The sequence below is a fragment of the Rattus rattus genome, chromosome 10 (genome assembly GCF_011064425.1).
Source record: "Rattus rattus isolate New Zealand chromosome 10, Rrattus_CSIRO_v1, whole genome shotgun sequence".
In the NCBI taxonomy this organism is placed as follows: Eukaryota; Metazoa; Chordata; class Mammalia; order Rodentia; family Muridae; genus Rattus; species Rattus rattus.
This window is the reverse complement of record NC_046163.1, coordinates 7464836-7486386: the sequence shown is the minus strand read 5'-3', so window position 1 is coordinate 7486386 and position 21551 is coordinate 7464836. Positions and strand designations below refer to the sequence as shown.

Sequence of the window (21551 nt, the reverse complement as noted above, 5' to 3'; positions counted from 1 at the left end):
TCCAAGCCCTTCAGACTTGTATTTAATTCTTGTTATGGACACTGAGGGCTATAAATTTCTCTCTTGGAGCTGCTTTTATTATGTCCTGTAATTTTCATATGTTGTGTTTTTATTTTCATTCAGTTCTTGAAATTTTTAATTGCCTTCTTGATTTCTTCTTTAACCCAGTTTGGGTTCACTAGTGGGTCTAGTCTCTGTGAGTTTGTGTATGCTCTGCAGTTTCTATTGCTTTTCATACCCAGCTGTATTATTCCTTGGTAGTCTATTAGAACACAGGATGTTATTTCAATTTTCCTAAATTTGTTGAGACTTTCTTTCAATATGTGGCCATTTCCTGGATAAAGTTCCAGTAGCTGCTGAAAAGAACGTATGATCTTTAGTGTTTGGATGGAAGTCTTTGTAAATGCATGTGATCTATGATATTTAACTAGAGAGTTTTGTTTAGCTTTTGTCTGGATGACCTGTCGATTGGGAGAGTCAGGTATTAAATCACTCAATATCACAGTGTTGAGAGCAGTCTGTGGTTTGGCTCTAATAGTATCTCCTTTATGAAATCAGGTTCCCCTGTGTTTGGTGCATAAATGTTTAGAATTGTGATCTTCTGGTGGGTTTTTCCTTTAATGACTATGAAAGCTCTAGCCTGCTAGATATGATTTGAAGTCTATTTTGTCAGATATTAAATAGCTCTGTCCTCTTGTTTATTTCCACCCTTCACCCTAAGATGGTATCTATTGTTTCTGGAGACAGCAAAAAGAAAAAAGCGGGTCCTGTTTTCTAATCCAGTCTGTTAGACTCTTTTTATTGGGGAATTGATATCATTGATACTGAGAGTTAGTGAGGTGGTGATGCACACCTTTAATCCCAGCATTCAGGAGGGCAGGAGACAGCAGATCCCTGTGAGTTGGAGGCCAGCCTAGTCTACAGAGAGAATTCCAAGACAGCCAGGGCTATACAGAAATTCCTGTTTTAAAAAAACCAAAATGGGGGGCTGGGGATTTAGCTCAGCGGTAGAGCGCTTACCTAGGAAGCGCAAGGCCCTGGGTTCGGGTCCCCAGCTCCGAAAAAAAAAAAGAACAAAAAAAAAAAAAAAAAAAAAAAAAAACCAAAATGGGGGTTGGGGATTTAGCTCAGTGGTAGAGCATCCCCAGCTCCGAAAAAAAAAAATGGATAAATGAATAAGTGAATAAAGACAAATAGATAGTGACAGTCACTGATGACAGTGTTTATTGACTCCTGTTATTTTGTGGTGGTATTTCTTTATTATTATTTATTCACTTACATCCCAAATGCTGCCACACCCTGGTCCCTCTTGCAGAGTTCCTTCCCCTATCCCCCTCACCTTTGCCTCTGAGAGGGTTCCTTCCCCCAAATTCTCCCCACCTTGGTGTATCAAGTCTCTGTAGGATTAGGTGCATCCTCTCCCACTGTCAGACAAGGCAGCCCTCTGTATGTGTGCTGAGGGCCTTAGACCAGCCCATGTATGCTTTTTGATTGGTGACTGAGTCTCTGGGAGTTCCCAGGGTTCCAGCTTAGTTGACACTGTTGGTCTCCCAATGGGTTTACCATCTCTTTGAGGACCTTCTTAGACTTCTTTTCATTAACAACTCTTGTGAAACTATTTATTACTTGCCATCTCAGGTATGTTAATCTTCTCTTCTGAGGACTGAAATATTTCTTTAGTATCCTCTATAGACCAGGGGCTCTTCTCATGGGCCTGCCTTTATATGTAACTTGGTCTTTCTCTCTTATAATATCCTTTATTTGTTTTGAAAGAGGTTCTTGGACTGGAGCTAAGAAGTTAAGAGCACTGACTGCTCTTCCAGAGGTCCTGAGTTCAATTTCCAGCAACCATATGGTGGCTCACAACCATCTGTAATGAGATCTGATGCCCTCTTCTGGAGTGTCTGAAGACAGCGACAGTGTACTCATATACATAAAACAAATAAATAAATTTTAAGAAGGAGGAGGAGGAGAAAAATATACTTTAAGTATATGTGATAAAATCTTAGCTGAATAAAACAGTTTGGGTGTGCTAACAAACTATAAATGGCCATTAAACATTGAAACTGTGTTTATTTCATTTGATGTCTTGCAGTTGTGTGTATGTGTGTGTGGTGTCTGTCTGTCTTTGTGGGGATTGGGTCCAGAGCCTCATGCATTTTGGGCGTGTACTTTGGCACTGAACTAAACCCTGATCTTATAGTACTTCCTGTTTTAAATTGGGAAGTTCAGTGATACATGACTTAAAATGTTTACAGGTAGATCTAGTTAACAAGTTCTCTTAAGAGTTTCTGGGTTGTAGTATAAATTGATCCAGCTCTTTCTGGAATGCCAGATGGTGACATTTTCCCGCTTTCCAAAACACACAAGGTACAAAACCTGAATCACAAATCCACTTTTGGAATTTTTCCAGTAAAGAATGATACAACAAGCTATTCACAGTGGTAATGCATGCCTGTAATTTCAGATCTTAGGATGCTGAGGGAGGATAACCTGGGTCTGAGGCCCTCACCTCGAGGAAAAAAAACAAAAGTCAAAATGATCTTTAGAATTGGGTCTTCAAGACATCAGAGTTCTGAAAAGAAGTCGTACGGGATAATAGTGCTGAACACCACAGCGCCTCTGACTCATGGCAGCGCTAACTGTAGTCTAGATTCCAGAAATAAGGATGTTACTGCCTCTCTTCTGCTACAAAGAAAGTGGTTGAGACGTGTGTTAAAACTGAAAGGACTCGGGCTGGAGAGATGGCTCAGCGGTTAAGAGCAGTGACTGCTCTTCCAAAGGTACTGAGTTCAATTCCCAGCAACCACATGGTGGCTCACAACCATCTGTAAAAAGGCATGTCTGAAGTCAGTGACGGTGTACTCACATACATGAAATAAGTAAATAAATTTAAAAAAAAAAAAAACTGAAAGGACTCTGTAGTTTGGATGATAGTATTACTATGGATGTCTCAAGTTTTGATGATTCTTCAGTTAAGAGCACTGGCTACTTCTCCAGAGGGACTGGACTGGATTCCTAGCACCTACATGGCAGCTCACAGCTGTCTGTAACTCTAGTTCCAAGGGGTTCAGTGTCCCCTTCTGACCTCCATTGGCACCTGACATGCACATAGTACTGTACATCCATGGGGGGCAAACACCCACATACATTAAATAGGGAAACAGAAAAAGTCATTGGTTTTAGGAAATAGACACTAATTAATTTCTCCTAAAGGAGTATCATGGGCTGCTCAGTCCAATTATTTTCAGAAAAAAATGATAGGATACATATGTTGTGTAGCACACCATCGTTTCAGTCAACAGTGTCCAACACTGGTCAGGGGTATAATGGTCAGCTGTGGATGTGGTTCACTAGGAGAGACCTGGGTTAGCGTGTCTGAGGTCCTAGATTCAATGTCTTATTCCCCCCAAAGAAACAGATTTATAATGAATGAAGCTGAAAATTTTCTATTACCTAGCACCATTGTAGTGATTTAAAGTACACTTAAATGCTGACATAATACCCCAATGCTATAATGGCATATTTATCAAGAGACTCTCATATCATGAAGTCATGTAACTATATATAGGAAGAGAGAAAGTAAATAAATGTCAGGAAAATGTAACCTGAGTGTGGCAGTACCTGCCTAGAAACAGCACAAAAAAAAGAGGCAAAGTTGGGAAAATCTGCAGTGAGTTTGAGGCCAGCCTGGTCTACATAGTGAATTTGAGGCTAGCCAGGGCTACACAGTAAGACTGCCAAAAAGACAAAACAACACCATTTAGGAAACTTGGGAATCCTTTGTATAACAGTCACTATTGTGACTATTTTCAAAGGATGAAATTATTTTTAATTAAATCTAAAACGTTTAGTTTTTAAAAAAAAAAAAAAGGGAGGGGGTAGTATGTGTATTATTCTTGAAAAAGCAGCAACATTTTTGCCAAGTTACAAAGCAGGTTTCAAAAAATTATAGTCTTCTCATTTTTGTAGTAGTAATGATGTGTGAGTACGTATTCATTATTCATAACGACTTTAACTCTTTAACAAGTATCAACTTATAATTCAGTGAATAATTTTATAATTCAGTGAATAGATTTTTTCCAAATGTAAGTTTTCCAACAGCCTGCCCCAAGTGTGACCTCATTTCCCTTCTACTGTGATTGCAGCACAGCCCGCAGCTCAGCAGCCCCATCCTTTCTCCTGTGCAGTCACCAGCACCAGCGCAGCTGTCCGCCCTAAAGACCACCCGTCCCTCCGGGCCGCCGCTTTCCATCGTGTCCCAGTTCGCTAGACCTTTTGTTCCTGGGCAGGGTAAGTGTTCGTGAAACTGGTCATAGCGTCAGAGAGCTGTAAACCGTGTCGATGGCACCCGTCCCTCTTCTCTGTGCACCTGCACTCAGTTACTTATTTCATATGTGTGTGCATCCATGTGAAAGTCAGGGGACAACTTCCTGGAATTGGTTTTCTCCTCCCACCATGTTAGCTCTGGGGATAAACGCATGTTGTCAGGCTTGGTGCTGATGCCTCATTAGCAATATAGCAATGGCTTTAACTCCTTTCTTCATTGTAACAGTACACGGTGACTTATATGTGTTATTTATTAAGAGATTGATTCAGTGAGCATTTATGCAAAGTTTATTGTGCCCTGCTCTATGAATAAAGAAGTGCATGCAGTCATAGCAGATTCAAACACACATGTGCTCGCAATTTTTTTTATAAATGAAAAATTATTAAATGGGGAAATATTCACAGTATGACTTTGTGAAACAAGTTAATATTAAGATTTCCATAAAGCCCTTGATTTAATATAGTCAATTGCCAGAGATATTTTATATTGTAGAAATGTTATATTAAAACAAGAATGAGGGATGGAGAGATGGCTCAGTGATTAAAAGCACTGACTGCTCTTCCAGAGGTCCTGAGTTTAATTCACAGCAAGTACATGGTGGCTCACAACCATTTGTAACAGGATTTAATTCCCTCTTCTGGTGTGTCTGAAGACAGTGTTTGATAAAGAAATGAATCTTTAAAAAGCAGAGAACAAAAATGAGTTGCTATTTTATGCCCACTAAAATAACTATGACCAATAATATTGTCAACACCAAAAGTTGAAGATCCAGAGAAGCAACTAAATAGAGCTTGGTGGTAAGAATATAAAAGAATAAAGGCACTTTGGAGAAAGTAGAAGAGGTTTCTTGTTAATCTCTTGCCACATAGCCTAGCCACTCCACTCCTAGCTGAAGGAGAATGAATTGTATTCACAGACCTAACCAAGAACATTTACAGAAACCTCAGCTCAAATGGGACTTGATTAAATAATATATCTATCGCCCGGAATGTATTTTATTTATAAATACCATGTGTCCTGTGGAGTACATAGTAATAAGTGAACAAAGCAAGCTATAGATATAAATCTAATTTATTGTTTTAAACAGAAATCCAGGCACATAAGAAAGTGTGCTATAAGATTCTAATTATGTGAAATTTGCCTACAGCAAGTTCATCCAATCTGTAAATCCAAATTAGAAGTCAGATAGTGCTAGAAATGAGATGTAGAGGATAATCTGAAGAATGCAAATACCCTTTGCCCTTTTTGTAGTCATTGTTACATAGACATACTACTGTCTAAATTCATCGAACACAACCCTTCAAATATCCATTTTTATTGTATAATAAGTCAATCTCACCGTTTAAAAGAGTGGTAGAGTATACACACAGCAAAAATGAGCACACTTGTATAATATAACAAAGACTTAACATATACACACCAAAACATCAGAAGCGATAGAATTACCGGGATGACTTATATTTCCCCCTTTATAAAATGGAAATACCTTATTCATTATTGTTGTTGTTGTTGTTGTTGTTACTATTATTATTATTATTATTATTATTATATGAGTATGGGTGTGAACTTAATGTATCTACTTTGAAATTTTCTATATGTATTTAATACTTATATTTACTTATATATTTAATACTATTTCATTTATATGGGTCTTTTGCCTACATGTATATCTGTGTACCACACGGGTCCTTGGTGACTATGAAGGCCGGAAGGTCAGATCCCTTAGAACTGGAGTTACAGATCAGTGTGAGCCACCATGTGGTGCTGGGAATTGAACCCAGACCCTCTGGAAAAGCAGCCAGTTCTGTTAACTGCTGAGTTATCTTTCTAGCTCCTGTTTCTTATTTGTTTTGTTGGGTTTTTGTTTTGTTTTTTTATCTCATGTGCCTCGCTGTTTTGCCTGCATAGGTATGCCTGTTTGAGAGTCTGATTCCCTGGATTGGATTGACAGACAGTTGTGAGCTGTGATGTAGATGCTGAGAATTGAATCTAGGTCCTCTGGAAGAAAAGCCAGGGCTCGTTACCTCTGAACCATCTCTTCTGCCCTGCCAGCCCCTAGTTTTGTTTTTTGTTATTTTTTTATTCATTTATTTATTAGTGTGTTTGTTTTGTATTTCAAGACAGGGTTTATCTGTGTAGCTCTGGCTGTCCTGAATCTCATTCTGTAGATCAGATTGACCTTGAATCAGAGATCTGCCTGCCTCTGCCTCCCAAGTGCTAGGATTAAAGGAATGGGCCCCTGCTACCCAGCTACATAAACAAATAATCCATGGAACATGGCTAAAAATTAAGTGGAAAGATGGCTAATGATTAAGAGCACAGACTGCTCTTGCAGAATATCTGAGTATGGTTCCAAACACCCAAATCAAACAGCTCACAAGTGCCTATCATTTTACTTACAAGGGAATCCAGTACCCCTGTCTCCTGGGACACCTGCTTTCCTGTGTACATGCCCACACACATACACACATGTACATAATTAAATTTATTTTTTAAAAACTCTTAAGTGAAGGGCTGGTAAAATGGCTTCATTTATAAGGACACTTGACTTGCTGCCAAGCCTGACAACCTGAGTTAGATTCCCAGGACAGACTCTCATGGTGGAAGGAAAGGGCTGACTCCTGAAGATTGTCCTCTGATCTTCACACTTGTTTTATGAAAAGTGCATGTCCATACATGCAGTAAATAGTAAATAAGTAGGTGGACTTTGTTTTTTACTAACTCTACTCAGAGGACCTCTTCTTGAGGACTTTTTGGTTCCCAGCACTCATATTGAGCAGCTCCTAACCTCCTGTAACTCCATCTTAGGGGTGTAACACCTCCTCCAGCCCCTCAGGCACCTGCACTCCTGTGCACAGAGGCACACACAGAACTAAAACATTAACTTGGTCGTTGGTAGTGCATGCCTTTAATCCCAACTCTCGGGAGGCAAAGGCAGTCAGATCTCTGTGAGCTTAGACTGCATAAGAATGCAGTATAGGTTACCCGCCCTCCCCATTCTGTTCCTGCCACTCAGCCCTTCTCACAGTCCTGCTGACAGTTCTTCACCTTTCAGACGTTTACACTGACCCTTTGAAGAATTTAAGGAACTTTTTCCATTTAAGAAAAAAATAAAAGTAAGCCAGGTGGTGGTAGTGCACACCTTTAATGCTAGCACTAGAAAGGCTGAGGCAGGCAGATCTCTGTGAGTTTGAGGCCAGCCAGGTCTTTGGCTTAGATGGCTCAGAAGTTAAAGGAACTTGACACCAATTCTTATGTCTCTAAATTCGATTGCCAGAACCCATGTGGTAGAAGGAAAAAAACAATGTCCCCAGGTTGTCCTCTGTTCCCACACACCCACAATTTATTTTATATGCACACATATACAGATACACAAATAACAGTTTTTAAAACATCTATTACCTTTGTTTCCTATGTTTATCTTCTTTCTGAACAGTTTAGCAAACTGGTAAGTACATTACAGCCGAGAAGAGGGAACCATGAAAAGTGTTTTTAATGACTTTCAGGAGATGCCAGGTATCCACTGCTTGGCCAGCCCCTGCAGTACAGCCCTCCTACTCTTCTGCATGGACACATTCCACATCAACAGGTATGACAGGCAGTTCTGCTCCACAGGCTTCGCTGCCGAACACCCTCACTCTTCCTGAAGATATCAGAGATGCTAAAGCCAGCAGCTAATGCTTGCTAGCACTGGCCCCGAGCACAGCGGAGCCAGGGACAAGGTGGCAGCCAGTGTCTGAGTAGTACTTTGTCACTGATACCAGAAAGTGAAGGTAGCCACAGGCCCCGCACCTTTGCTTATGCAAGAGGATCTGCAGGGATGCCCTAGTGAGTGCCAGTGTTACAGAGCAGCATCCAGCCTGACACTGGTTTAATTTCTGCCCAAGTCCAAAACCCAAAGCTTGTTCAGGTGCTATATCTTCAAATATTACAACTTAGTTTGCAACTCTTCCGGCTTTTCTAGGGTCAGTCTGGCAGCAGGCATGGAAACCGAGGACGTAGACAAGCTAAGAAAGCTGCATCCACAGACCTTGGAGCAGGAGAAGCAGGTATGCCCATAGATGTAGGTCTGAATACCCATACTACCACACCGCAAAACTGGGCTCCATTCTTCTAGTCTGTCTCCACCTGCAGGGTCTTAGGTGCGGTGTGGGCGTGTATATAGTAAGACCTTGGCAGGTAACTTTGGAGCAATAGAGAGGGTCACAGAGTAAAAATGTGCCTGAGAGCAACAGGCAGAAAAAGGCCTCACATCAGCAGTAAAGGGCAACAAGGAAGGACTTGTCTTTCTGTGGTATGTTTTGTCTTTGTATTTCAATTCCAATAAGCAGCCTTGGGTCCTAAGGGTGGGTGCTGTTATCTTTAGTTCACATTGGAAAGTCAGAAAAGTTTTGCCCAAGATGACCTACCTGATCTAGAGAAAGCCACTGCTTAGTCCACAGAGTAAAGACTGAGGCCAGTAGCTTAGCACTTAGTGCTGAATTGGAATGATTTTAAAGAGTAATGGAGATGTGAGTTTATATGTCAGAATGTTGTTTCCTGTCATCTGGGACAGCAATACTTGGTCCAACTTCTCTGGTGGTAGGCATTAACTCTCTCACCTCTTTTATGCTAGTTGTCGGCAAGGTCTTGGAAATCACAGAACTACCAGATGGAATAACTCGAATGGAAGCTGAGAAGCTTTTTGGGGAACTCTTTAAAATTGGCGCCAAGATCCGATGGCTCCGGGACCCCCAGTCTCAGCCCCAGCTACGTCGTCATCCTCTCTGCTGTGGTAGTGGGGATAACACTGTCAACCCCGAGCGCTCTAAACCCAGTGACCTGGCCTCTACGTACACTGTCCTAGCCACGTTCCCCTCCATTTCAGCTGCACAGAGTGCACTGAAGAAGCAGATCCATTCAGTGAACAAGTTTAAGCTGAGAATGAGCAAGAAGCACTACGACTTCCACATTTTGGAAAGGGCAAGTTCTCAGTAAACCAGCCGCTACCTTTGGACCCCACTCTAGAATTCCCTGCCCTCTCCCATCTGATTGGCTTGTTAAGTGGAGCGTATGTAATATAGAGACTCCTGGGATGTTTGGCCGAATTACAGCTTTTGGAAGAAAGTCCAGGAACCCAGTGAAGGGAGGGGGGAGATACCCATTTCACCCCAGTGACTATAGGAATCCACACAGGAATGATACAGAGTTAGCAGCGTTCTCTAAGGAAATGCTGTTCAGATGCCTCCTAACTTTTATAGTTATTTTGTTTTATATTTCTGAATTCTTGTATCAGATCCAAAGCTCTATTGTACAGCAAATTATTCTTCAAAGTGATTATAACCAGTTGCAGCCTGTATTTCTTTTTGCAGCCAGCACAGTGTGAACCAACTCAAACTTTGGGAGAAAAAGAATGCAGGAGTGGAATAACCAAGTCAAAACCATGTCAAAACTATCCTCTGGGGGGCTCTGAGGGTGCTAAGGAGACCCACAAATAAACAATGACTCCTCCACTGAATTGCTAAACACAGAAAACTTTCCACGAAATCCAGAACTCCCCAACAGGGTCCTTCCTTCTTCATTTAGGTAGTATGGCTGTTAAGTGTAAGGTAAATTATGTTCTCAATGCCTCTTAATCAAACCACTTAGGTTAAAAAGAAATAGGAATCATCCTAGGCAGGAAAATTATTCCACTTTTTTTTAAGTGTCCTTCCAATAACTAAATGCCGCTCATCAGCATTGTCCTCTTTGGAAATTTTGTCTCCTGAGGAAATGCACTTGATGAGTGCTGAAACTTCTTAAGTGGTTTAAATTTTGTTTTCATTGTTTGCAGCGGATTACTGGACATCAAAGATTCATTGCACTTATGAACAAGGAACTTTATTTTCAATTTCTGTGTAATTTTGCAAGGCTGTACAATGTGCTGATGCAAGCCTTTTTCAGTTCAAGAGAATAAATGTTTACAAATGTAGACCTACTTCGTCTTTTTATTTTTTAATTAGAAACATCCTAGGGACTGGTAAGGTGGTGCATTGGGTGAAAGCACGTGTTGCACATCAATCCCTAAAATCCACTAAAGGTAGGAGAGATCCCACCACCCAGACTTCTCCTGTGACCACAGTGTGCTTTCCCATGATGTCAAAGTAGTAAGTGAAAAAATAGTTAGCGTCATAGCTGACAATAAAATGGAATCTGACCTCTCCTTCAGGCCAAGGGACAGTTTTTTCCTGATCCTAATATGGAGGAACTTGTGGCCTGGGAGGACAGGAAGTAGACCTCAGATTAAAAGCCTATTAGTCTGGTGGGCTTGATGTAAGTCAAGGCAGCACATTCCACAAAGCAGCTGAGTTGAATTCTCCACATCAGCAACAGAAAAATGTCAACATCAGACCTCAGCAGAGGCTCAGCAGCAGGTCTTTGTGAAAATTGTCTGACCCCAGCACCTCAGCAGTCTTCATGGTCCAGTACCCCACTAATCAACCATGGCCCTGTATCTGGGATTCTTGAAGCTTTGAGATCTGACACTGGAAGAAAACCTAAGGCTTCTACTCATACATTCAACCATCGGTACCCCGTCGGTCTTCACCAGAGTAAAACACTGCAGCTGCTTGCTTGCTTGCTTGGTTTGCTTTGGGTTTGGGTTTTGGTTTTGTTTTTTTTTTTTTCAAGATAGTGTCACTCTATGTAGCCATGGCTGACCACGCTGGCCTCAAACTCAGAGGTCCCCCTTCCTTTGTCTCCTGAGTGCTTAGATTAAAGGCATGCACCACCACTGCCTGGCTGCAGCTGCACTTCAGTGCCCCACTGCTCCATCAGCTCAAGCAGCATCGTGCATGTTTCTGGCATATTTCTAAACCAATTCATTTTGGATTGATTTTTTTTCTTTCCTGGCATGGAAATAGGAAGGGCATAAGGGAACGACAGAAAAACCTGAGTCAGAAAACAGAAAAGTGATCAAGGTAGTTCTTCTTTAGGAAAGGAAAAAGGGAAAGTAGATAAAATTATTAGTCAAGTAAGTTTCAGTTCTCTTGTTGCTTAAGAAATTTAGTTGTTTAACATAAGCCTTAAACCACATGGTGGTCGTGAATGTCTATAATCACAGCACTTGGGAGGTTGATGCAGGACTTACAGTTCTAGGATCCATGTGGTGGAAGGAGAAAACTGACTCCTGTAAGTTGCCTTCTGACCCCCTCTACACACTCACTCTCTCTTTCTCTCACGCACGCACACACTCACACGCATACACACACACACACACACACACACTCACAAACACACACACAGGTCCTTCTAGTTAAGGAAGTAGCTTAGTTAGCACAATGCTTGTCTAACGCTTGGAGAGCCCTGGGTTTGATCCGCAGCACCACATGAACCGGGTGTGGTGGTACACACATACAGTCCCAGCATTGGAAGGTAAAAGCAGAAGAGTCTGAAGGTTATCTTTGGCAAGTTGGAAGACAGCCTGGGCTACGTGAGACCCTGAAATTGGTTGCTGGTCTGACTTGGGTCAAATCTATTATGATGGTAAAATTTTTAAAAAGGCGCGGGTGGAGGGCTTGCTCATATGCTTTTTGAAGAAAAGGGATAAAGGTGTTGTCACCAAGTAGAGCCTCCATAGACTTGAGAGCAGCCATCCTTAGGAACACTGAAGTCGGGTCACAAGGATGAGGCAAAAGGATGAGCACTGTTAGAAACTGCTCACCTCTGTATACATTTCACCGGAGAGTCAAATTAACTCAAGCCAGGTAAGGTGGCTCAGGCCTCAGCTCTCAGGAGTCAGGCATGGTGATCAAAAAAGTTCTTTACCAACCTGGTCTACAAATAAGACTGTCTCAAATAAAAATAATAAAAGGATAATTCTGAACCAGCAAGATGACTCATCAGTTAAAGGCACCTGCCACCCTCCCTGACTACTGGCTTCACACTCAGAAGACAGTGACTGTACTCACATGAAATAAAGAAATTTTTAAAAAAAGCTATTTGTATCTCTTAAGTTAGTATCATTCTAAACACATGATTTATGATGAAACATGCTATTCTGCTCTATCATCCCCACTAATCCCTTTGCATAGTACCCACACCATCATATTACCCACCTCAGAGCTGCTGTTTTTTTTTTTTTAATTAGTTATTGTATGTATGTGAGTATACTGTAGCTGTCCTCAGATACACCAGAAGAGGGCATCAGACCCCATTACAGATGGTTGTGAGCCACCATGCAGTTGCTGGGAATTGAACTCAGGACCTCTGGAAGAGCGGTCAGTGCTCTTAACCATTGAGCCATCACTCTGGCCCTGTATTGTTTTCACTATTGCTCTGTATTATTTTCTAGTATTGACTATAGCCCAAGAGTAATGATGCTGGGAGCTGCCAGCAATGTCGTTCAGTTGGTAGAGATGAAGCTTGCCCAGCATGCTTGAATGCCTGGCTTCCATGCACAGCGTTCCATAAGCCAGGCAAGATAGCACATACTCGGGGTTGGGGATTTAGCTCAGTGGTAAAGCACTTGCCTAGCAAGCGCAAGGCCCTGGGTTCGGTCCCCAGCTCTGGAAAAAAAAAAAAAAAAAAAAAAAAAAAAAAAGATAGCACATACTGTAATTCCAGCACTTGGAGATGAAGGCAAGAGGGTCAGAAATTCAAGGTTATCTTCAACTGCATGGTGCCAGGTGCCTTTAACTGATGAGCCATCCCTCTGGTCCAGGACTATCATTGCATTATAGTTACTTGGGAAGAGACTCCATGTAGAGCAGACTGATGTAGAACTTTCACTACTACCATGCCTATCTTCTGAGAACTGATTACAGACTTGCACCACCATGCCTGGCTTGAATTATTTTGAGGTTCAAGTGGAATGTGTAACAGAGATTGGGGTTCCTCCCTATATAACACCCCAGCCCAGAACTTCTTTAAATTTTTCATTATTTAAGGTGGGTATAAACTTGTACAGGTCAAAGGACAACTCTTCAGTCACTTGTGTTCTGGTGCTCAGGCAGGCATGCTGGCTCCTGGACCAGAATTCTAAGTGTTATCAGACAGCGTCACCCTAGAACCCTGGGGTATGGTCCTCTATCTTTACAGTCATTATCTCGTGAGTTGGAAATGTTGGGTGATCAGACTACAAATGGAGGGAAAGTCAAATGTAGATTCATGACATAAAAGATGCTTTTAGAAATGAAGGGACTGGAGAGATTAGTTTTTAAGAGCACTGATTGCTCTTCCAGAGGTCCTGAGTTCAATTCCCAGCAACCACATGGTGGCTCACAACCATCTGTAATGGGATCTGATGCCCTCTTCTGGTATGTCTAAAGAAGCTACAGTGTACTCACATAAAAAATAAATAAAAATTGTTTAATGCAAATAAATGAGCTGGAGCAGTCAGCGAACCATCTTAACCCCTTTTTAGTGTGGGAAAGAGCTGGAATCTAAAGTGTCCCTTCACTCTTTGTTTCATATGAACAATGGCACTAGGCTCCTGAGTGGTCTGTTTACCCTCAGTATGCCTACCAGCCACCCTCCACACTCACAAGTTTGATCACGCTTGGTAATTCCATCCTTAGAAATTCTCCCGAGAGGAGGGGGGCTAGAGAGGGCTTAGCCATTGTGAGTGTTTGCTTCTCTGTCAAAAGGACTGGAGCTCAGTTTCCAGCACCCACACCAGACAGCTCTGAAATACCTATAATTCCAGCTCCAAGGGTTGTGTGTGTTTTTTAAGATTAGTTTTATTTCCATGTGCCTGTGTGTGTGAGTACCCACAGAGGTCAGAAGATGCTGGACTGCCTGGCTGGAGATAGCGGGGGGGGGGTGTGAACTGCCTGCCATAGGTGGCTAGAAACCAAACTCTTCCCAGAACATTCATTCTTCTTCTACTGGCATTTTACAGTTAATTTAACTCAAAAAAAGGTGATTTTTTTGGGGGGTTGGGGATTTAGCTCAGTGGTAAGGCCCTGGGTTCGGTCCTCAGCTCCGGAAAAAAAAAAGTGATTTTTTTTTTAAGTGTGTGTGTAATATGTGCACATGCATGCAGGTGTCCACTGAGGCCACAGGAGATTGTAAGATCTTTTGCAGCTGAAATTATAGGATGTTGTGAGCCACCTACTGTAGGTACTCAGAATTGAACTCAAGTCCTCTGTAAGAGCAATGTGTGCCTTTAAACTTGGCATCTCTCTCCACAGAGCCCCTCAGTTCACACTTACATACTACCTTCCTTCAAGAAGCCAACTTCTGTGGTTCCTTTCAGCCCTACCTGAGGCCATTTCTGGTAAACTATAATTAATGACTTGGTGTAAATTAAAATATCCTGGAATTCTTCCATGCCATTTACTATAGTGGCAATTACACAAGTAATTGCCCAATTTATTGCTTAATGCTTTACTATTGGTCAGAGGAATGTAATCCTTGAGATAAGTTGTCTGTTTCTTTTGTTTACTAAGACCTCAACAAATGCTGATTAAATTTAGAAATGATCCAGCAAAACTTTAAGCTCTGAGATGGGCATGCATAATCTTCTTGAACATGATTTAGGCAGGCATTCAGAAACAATAGCTAACATCTGTAAAGCACCTAATTGCCACTTCAGTAACAAGGACTTGCTGAACACTTAAAGGGTTTCTGTGTGATTACACAGCCCGAACGGCAGGTTCCCTCATCTCATGTCTCCAGTTGACTAGTGAGGGAACTGACCCATCCGAGAGCTTAGGAAATGTGCCCAGAGTTGTTCCAGTAATAAATAGGGGGTGCTCATGCACTGGGGTGGCTGTTTCCCGCTGGATGGGTTTACCTCTTTGTCATTGCTCCACTTCCTGACACTAGTGCTGGTTTATATTATTCACTTGTATCTGCCTTCGAAGCAGAGGAGAGATGTCAAAGTACTTCACATGGAAAAAAAAGATTGGTTCTTAAGGAAGCTAGGAGAAATGAGCCGATTTAAACCAGATTAGATTATATTAAAGTCAGGTTCTTCAGAATCTGCTTTGGGTAGGTGAGTTCACTGGCCCCAAGGACCAAAGCCAAGGAAGTTGCCATGGGGAGAGGGGGGTGGTTAGGGAAGGGTTAGCAGAGGGAGATAGTAAGAGAGAAAAGGGGGATAGGGAAACAAGAGAGGGGAGGAGAGGGGAAGGGAGGGGAGGGGGAAAGGGAGGGGAGGACAGGACAGGACAGGACAGGACAGGACAGGACAGGACAGGAGAAAGAGAAGAGGAAGAGAAGAGACCAAAATGTCTGGACTGGAAAGTTCAAGGTTGGGGACAGAGTATGCCAGGTAGGGACTGAGGGGTGTTGGGAGAACCTTAGGTCAGGTCTGCTTTGGTATGTAAAATACCCACCTCAGTCCCTTGTCCACAGGTCAGAAACCAAACACTAAGAACTTGTGCAAATGTTTTTATCTTCCATTTTGATTTCGTATGCATCCGTAAAGCTTACATATTAATTTGTTTTCTTACTGACCTATACGCAAGTTGATTTACTCCATATAGACAACTTTCTTTACACCTCTCACACTCAAGAAAACAGAACTCTTTTCTTTACCTGATTTTCATACAAATTAAGTGCAGCCAGCCAAGATAGTACACACCTCCAATCCCAGCACTTGAGAGGCATAGGCAGTAGGATTGTCTTCAGAGAATTAAAAATAAATAAGTTGTTTCAGTAGCATAGTGGCTGGAGGTTTTACAGTGTGATTCAGTTAGTAAATGCCAGTTATATCCCCCAAACCAGCATTCTGCCACTACCTCCCTTCATGTACAGGGGCCATGTGGTACTCGAAAAAAAATCACTGTTGTGCCTCTAGCCAGTCTTTTTCTTTTGTTTGGGGTTTTGTTTGTTTTGTTTATTCAAGGTCTCTCTGTACAAATCCTGACTGTCCTCGAAATTCACCTTGTAGACCAAGCTGGCCTCCAGCTCAAACAGATAGGCAGGCCTCTGCTTTCTGATTGTTGGGATTAAACGCCTGAGTTACCACGCCCCCCTGAATCCCATCTTTTTCACAGGGTCAAAGTAAATAAAAACCAAAGGCTTCGGTCCAACCCCTCTAAAGCTTGTTTATTTCTTTGTGAAGCAGACTGCCTGCAGAAGTCAGAGGTGATAGCAACTCGATACCTAACATTTATTCTTACAACGTTGTTGTGCTCATTACTTCCACTCTCGTCGTGCCTCGAAACTAGTTTACCTTTCCACAGGAAACAAACAAGCTTCGGAAGACTACAATTCCCAGGAAGCTTCACTGCAGGCGACGTCAACGTGCCGTAGCGGTTAGTCATCCTTCCTGATACTTCCACTTCCTGGAGTCGGAACCTGAGGCTTCGCGGGGGCGCGCGCACACGGACTTACCTAGCAGACAAGGCACCGGGGCGCGCGACCCCTGACGAGGAGTGTTGTCACGTGACACAGGGGCGTGCTATTCTTGCCTTGCGCGCTCCTGTGCGCGTCCCCAGGGGGCGGCTGTCGGGCGTACGGGCCAGCTGGGTCGTCAGGCCAGGGGCTAGGCTAGCCGGTGGTTGCCGGGGCCACGAGGCCAGAGAACGAGGAGGACGGGGTCGGCTGTGAGACCGCGGCGACGACACACCGAGCGAGCGCCCGGGCCTGAGGGGAGCGATGCTGTGGTTCCAGGGCGCCATCCCGGCGGCCATCGCGTCTGCTAAGAGGAGCGGCGCGGTCTTCGTGGTGTTCGTGGCAGGTGACTGGGGAGAAGGCCTGAGAATGATAGTGCTTCTGGCTTTTTCTTGATTCTGTGAGCGTCGAGGGAGCTAGGCAGGAGGAGCTACGGTGGGCTGGGCTCCGACAGCCTAAGACCCTGTGGCCCGGGCGCTCGGTCTGTTTGGGTCCGCTGGGTGTGCTCCCGGCCCACTCGTCTCCTATCCCGACCAGTATGGTTTTATAGGGCTCCAGGCTTGCTCCGCTGCAGGGCCACCCAGACGCCAAGCCTCTTCAGGCCGCGGGCAGGCCCAGGGCCGCTTGGTGCCTCTGGGGTCTGTTTGGGACTCCGGCGTGACCTCTCTGCATCTGTGTGAGAAGCTCGTCCAGGCCCTGTCCCCAAGCACAGAATCCGGCGAGGAGACGCGCCCCGCAGGCCTTGGCAGTCCGGTTGTCACAGGCAGACCCCCCACAAGACCCCCACCCTGGTGTCCCCTTGGTCCTCTGGGATCCCCTCTCCTGGCAACTCGGACCTTTTAATTCTTGGTGTGCAGATGTGGTTGGGACAGGCCACTAGGTAGACAATCGGGTCTAGAAAGTTGTGAGCTGTCAAGAAAGCTGTGTCATCGGTAAGCCACGAAGAAACCACCTGATGTCTTAGAATGTTCCTGAAACATAAACTTGAGCTCACAGATGGGTACTCTCTTACAGAGCTCGGAGGGAATCTCTAAGATGCAAGAATTGCTTTATTACAAGTTGACTTTTTTTTTTTTTTTAACTTTTAACGTAGTTTTTAAAGTACACTCAGTCCTGATTCTTCCTCTCTTCTAACCTAGAATCTGGTTTTCCAGACATGTGCTAACTCACTTACTCTTTGTTGCTCTAGATCAGTTTGTTCCGTAGTCTCCTCTTATACTGCTGATGTCTTGTGTATCTGCAGTAAACCATCTCTTTTTGTAGTTTTGTATATTCTTGATACATGGACCAGTGTGTGTGACAACTGTTAATTTGAAGTGTGTTTCTCCAGTCACTCGTGTTTCGTAACAGTTTACTCATAATTGACCCACATATTCTAGGAGTTCTGTAACTTTGTCCATCTCTGAAGAAAAATGACTGAAATACGAATTTGAGCTTTAAATTTTAAATATCTGTTTTGTTGTGCTAAATTTTCAGCTTGGTGCTTGCCTTGATTAGGAGAGCGTAAATTATTTAAGTTATATTGGAGTTATACTTTAAATTAATAAATTTAAACTCTATAGAGGGAGTCTTATAATCCAGTAAGGACATTAGACACACGAAAATGCAAAGAACAGGACATTTTAGTGTGAGGTCAGTGGAGGTTTATGAGATTTTAGTATGGTTGTGAGCTACCGCATGGGTTTGGAGATTGAACTCAGGTCCTCTGAAAGAGCAGCTAGTGCTTTTAACCACTGAGCTATCTCTCTTGCCACAGTTTATAACATTTTAAACTGTTCCACACAAAATTTCAATAGTTCTGGGGGGAAAGTAGTTTTATTGTCCTGTTTTTGTACTTGAGCAACTTAAGTCCAAAGTTGTAAAGTAACTTGGATCAGGCTCACAAAAACTGTGGTTGGTTTCCCAGAATTTGGGATGTGTATGTTGCTTTTGTTTGGTTGGTTTTTGGTTTGGGGTTTTTTGTTGTTGTTTTGTTTTGTTTTGTTTTGTTTTGAGACATAATTTCTTATAGCCCAAGCTATGACTTGACACTCCCAAGTGTGATTACAGACTTGTGCAACCACAACAGGTGAACATTTACATTCTAACAGTGTTGGAGGGGGAGAGATTATAGGGTCTGACTGTATAACCTTGACTGGCTTGGAACTCAGAGATCAGTCTGCCTCTTCTTCTGCCTCTCAAGTACTGGGATCAAAGGTGTGTAGGCCTTTACTTTGTAGTGTATGCTGGTCCCAAATTCAGCCTCCCAAGTGCTTGAATTTTAGGTGTATGCTACCATATCTGGTGACATTTTTGTTTTTTAAGGAGAAAAAAAAAAAAAAAGCTGAGCAGGAGTGGCACTCACCTTTAATCCCAGTACTTGGGAGGCAGAGGCTGTGGATCTCTGAGTTTGAGGCCAGCCGAATCTATAGAGGGAGTTCCAAAAGAAACCTTGTCTCAAGAGAGACAGAGAGAGAAAGGGGAAGGTCTGTGGCAGTGGTGGTACTTGCCTTTAATCCCAGCACTTGCTGGGCAGAGACAGATCTCTATGAGTTCAAGACCAGTATGGTCTACCTGGTTCCAAGACAGCCAAGGCTGAACAGAGAAACCCTGTCTTAAAGAAGGGGAGGAGGAAGAAGGAGGAAGACAATAGTTGTAAGTTATATGGTAAAATAAGTCAATAGAGAAATAAGACTTATGATCATGGTATTTATGTTTTTAACAGAATATACAATCGATGGTACCTAAACATTCCTAAAAAAATACTAAAAGTTCCTAAAAAATTTCCCCTTTATGGGTAGGTCTAAACCTGGGGCTTTATTTATATAGGTAGTTGCTCTACCCCACTAGTAATGAACTATATCCCTAGTCTAAAATGCTAGATTTGATTAACAGATATTGGAAAACTGTAGAAGTAATTGAAGTCTTACACTTTTCAGAGCTTTACGCATAAACACATTCCTCAGATAACCTTACTAGGGTGAGTTGATATTATGTATTTTTATAATATCAACAACTATTGAACATTTGCAGAACTACCCTTAGGGGTGGAATCTGTCTGTTACACTCTTTCAAAATGCAGATAGCATTTCTAGAGTTTTAGTTAGGTCATCTTAACACAAAGTAGGATGGGTGTTACTCTAAGAATATATAGACACTGAGATCATAGAGCAGCAGCAATCAACAGGTAGCACCTCACAGGTAGGTAGCTCCAATCTTTTGACATGTGACATGGCATTGCTATCTACAGAGTTCACACCATAGAACCTTATAATCAAGTCATACCCCACCCCCACTCCCACCAAATCTCTCAATCAATCTCTCTCTCTCTCTCTCTCTCTCTCTCTCTCTCTCTCTCTCTCTCACACACACACACACACACACACACACACACACACACACACACACACAAAAATCCTCAAGATACAGGTCTAGGGGGTCTAATGCCTCTTCTGACGACCTATATGGCCTCCTATGCATATGAGATACATATACACATACGTAAAATAGCTTTTAAAATAGTTATTTCAGAAAAAATGTTTTTATTTCATGAACTGTTTCCTTTTCCTTTTTTTTAGAGGCTAGGTCTTGTTATTACCCAGGTTGTCCTCAAACTCCTGGGCTCAGTAGTCCTCCTGGCCTTGACCTCCCAAGTATCTTCAGGCATGGGCTACTGCATCTGGCTTTTTTAAATATAGTTTTTATGAATGAAGTAATTCATTTAATAAGTAAAAATTACATAATTGTAGAGTTGTATTAGAAACTAGAGATACTTCAGCCAAATTAACAAGAATCTTCAGTTGTATCTGTTTAAACTGAAAGATGTAAAGTCAGTTGTACCATAGGAAAAATCTGAAGAGGAACCTGAAGCGAAGATGTCTGTCTGGTCAGTGGTATTTGCTGAAAATTGTTTGTCTGATACTGTTGACTGCCTTCTTTTTTAATATAGACCACAGCGTTTAAGGTCTGAGTAATTGAGATTTCTTTAGGTGGTTGATATTTTGATTAAAAATAAGACACTAAAGATACTGACAGTGGCAACTGGTAATTGTATTAAGCTTCTCACTGAAATTTGTGTTCAGCTACTCTTGCCATCAGAAGGCTGAGTGACAAACAGTGCCAGTGGGAATGTGATGTCAGGGCCTTAACCTAGTCAGCATAGGTGAGGAAATGAGAGGCACCAACTTCACAGAAGCCATAATCTCTTTCTTAGGATTAACTCAAGGGTAAAGATGTTTGTTGCCCTCATTTGTTATTCTCCCCCAGGGTTTCTAGCTAAATGTCACCATTGTGCATTCTGTCAGATAAGCTGTGGTGTGGGTAGCCCTCCTTAGCTTTTCAGTTTCATTTGTCTCATGTTCACCATTGTCTATTATTTTTCTGGCCACACAGACCTTTCCCTACACATGTATTCTTTCTTCATGGTGAACTTTTCTGTATTTGGTGTGACTCAATTCTCTTTGTTTTCTACCTTTAAATGTCACCTCAGAGACCGATGTGGTGGTGCATGCCTTTAACCCCAGAACTTGGGAGATCAAGGCTAGCCTAGTCTACATAGTAAGTTGGGACATCCAAGGCTATGTAGAAAGACCCTGACTTTAAAAAAGGGAAAAGAAAAAGATCTATCTCAGAGGAGGCTTCTCTGACCATAATAAAAGGATTTTATTTATTTGTATGTATGCTCACATGCTGGAAATCAAACTTAGGCCTTCTCATAACTCTTCCTAAACCCAAACCCACTCATTCATAGCAATTACTTCTTTAAGAAATTGGAAGTTGTCTACTTTTTTTTGTTTGCTTGTTTTTTGTTTTCACCATTAGATTTTAATCTATGCTGAGAACAGATATTGATTTATATCTACTACATAAACCCAATGTCTACAACAAAAGAACTGACATAAAATAAAATAGAGGATGAAAGAATGACAGACTACATAAA

The 21551-nt window shown here is 42.3% G+C and overlaps 2 protein-coding genes across 9 annotated transcripts in view; both read left to right on the top strand.

The window, feature by feature from the left end:
- R3hdm1 (R3H domain containing 1) overlaps positions 1–10280 on the top strand; it is a 141380-nt gene extending 131100 nt beyond the window's left edge. For all 7 annotated transcript variants that reach the window (XM_032914913.1, XM_032914914.1, XM_032914912.1 and 4 more), the window contains 4 exons: positions 4149–4293; positions 7837–7919; positions 8295–8379; positions 8946–10280. In XM_032914913.1, coding sequence (XP_032770804.1) covers positions 4149–4293; positions 7837–7919; positions 8295–8379; positions 8946–9307 — 675 coding nt within the window. In that variant the 3' untranslated portion in view covers positions 9308–10280. The remainder of the gene's footprint in view (positions 1–4148; positions 4294–7836; positions 7920–8294; positions 8380–8945) is intronic.
- A 6283-nt stretch (positions 10281–16563) lies between these two features.
- Ubxn4 (UBX domain protein 4) overlaps positions 16564–21551 on the top strand; it is a 30984-nt gene continuing 25996 nt past the window's right edge. For both annotated transcript variants that reach the window (XM_032914756.1, XM_032914757.1), the window contains exon 1: positions 16564–16979. In XM_032914756.1, coding sequence (XP_032770647.1) covers positions 16898–16979 — 82 coding nt within the window. In that variant the 5' untranslated portion in view covers positions 16564–16897. The remainder of the gene's footprint in view (positions 16980–21551) is intronic.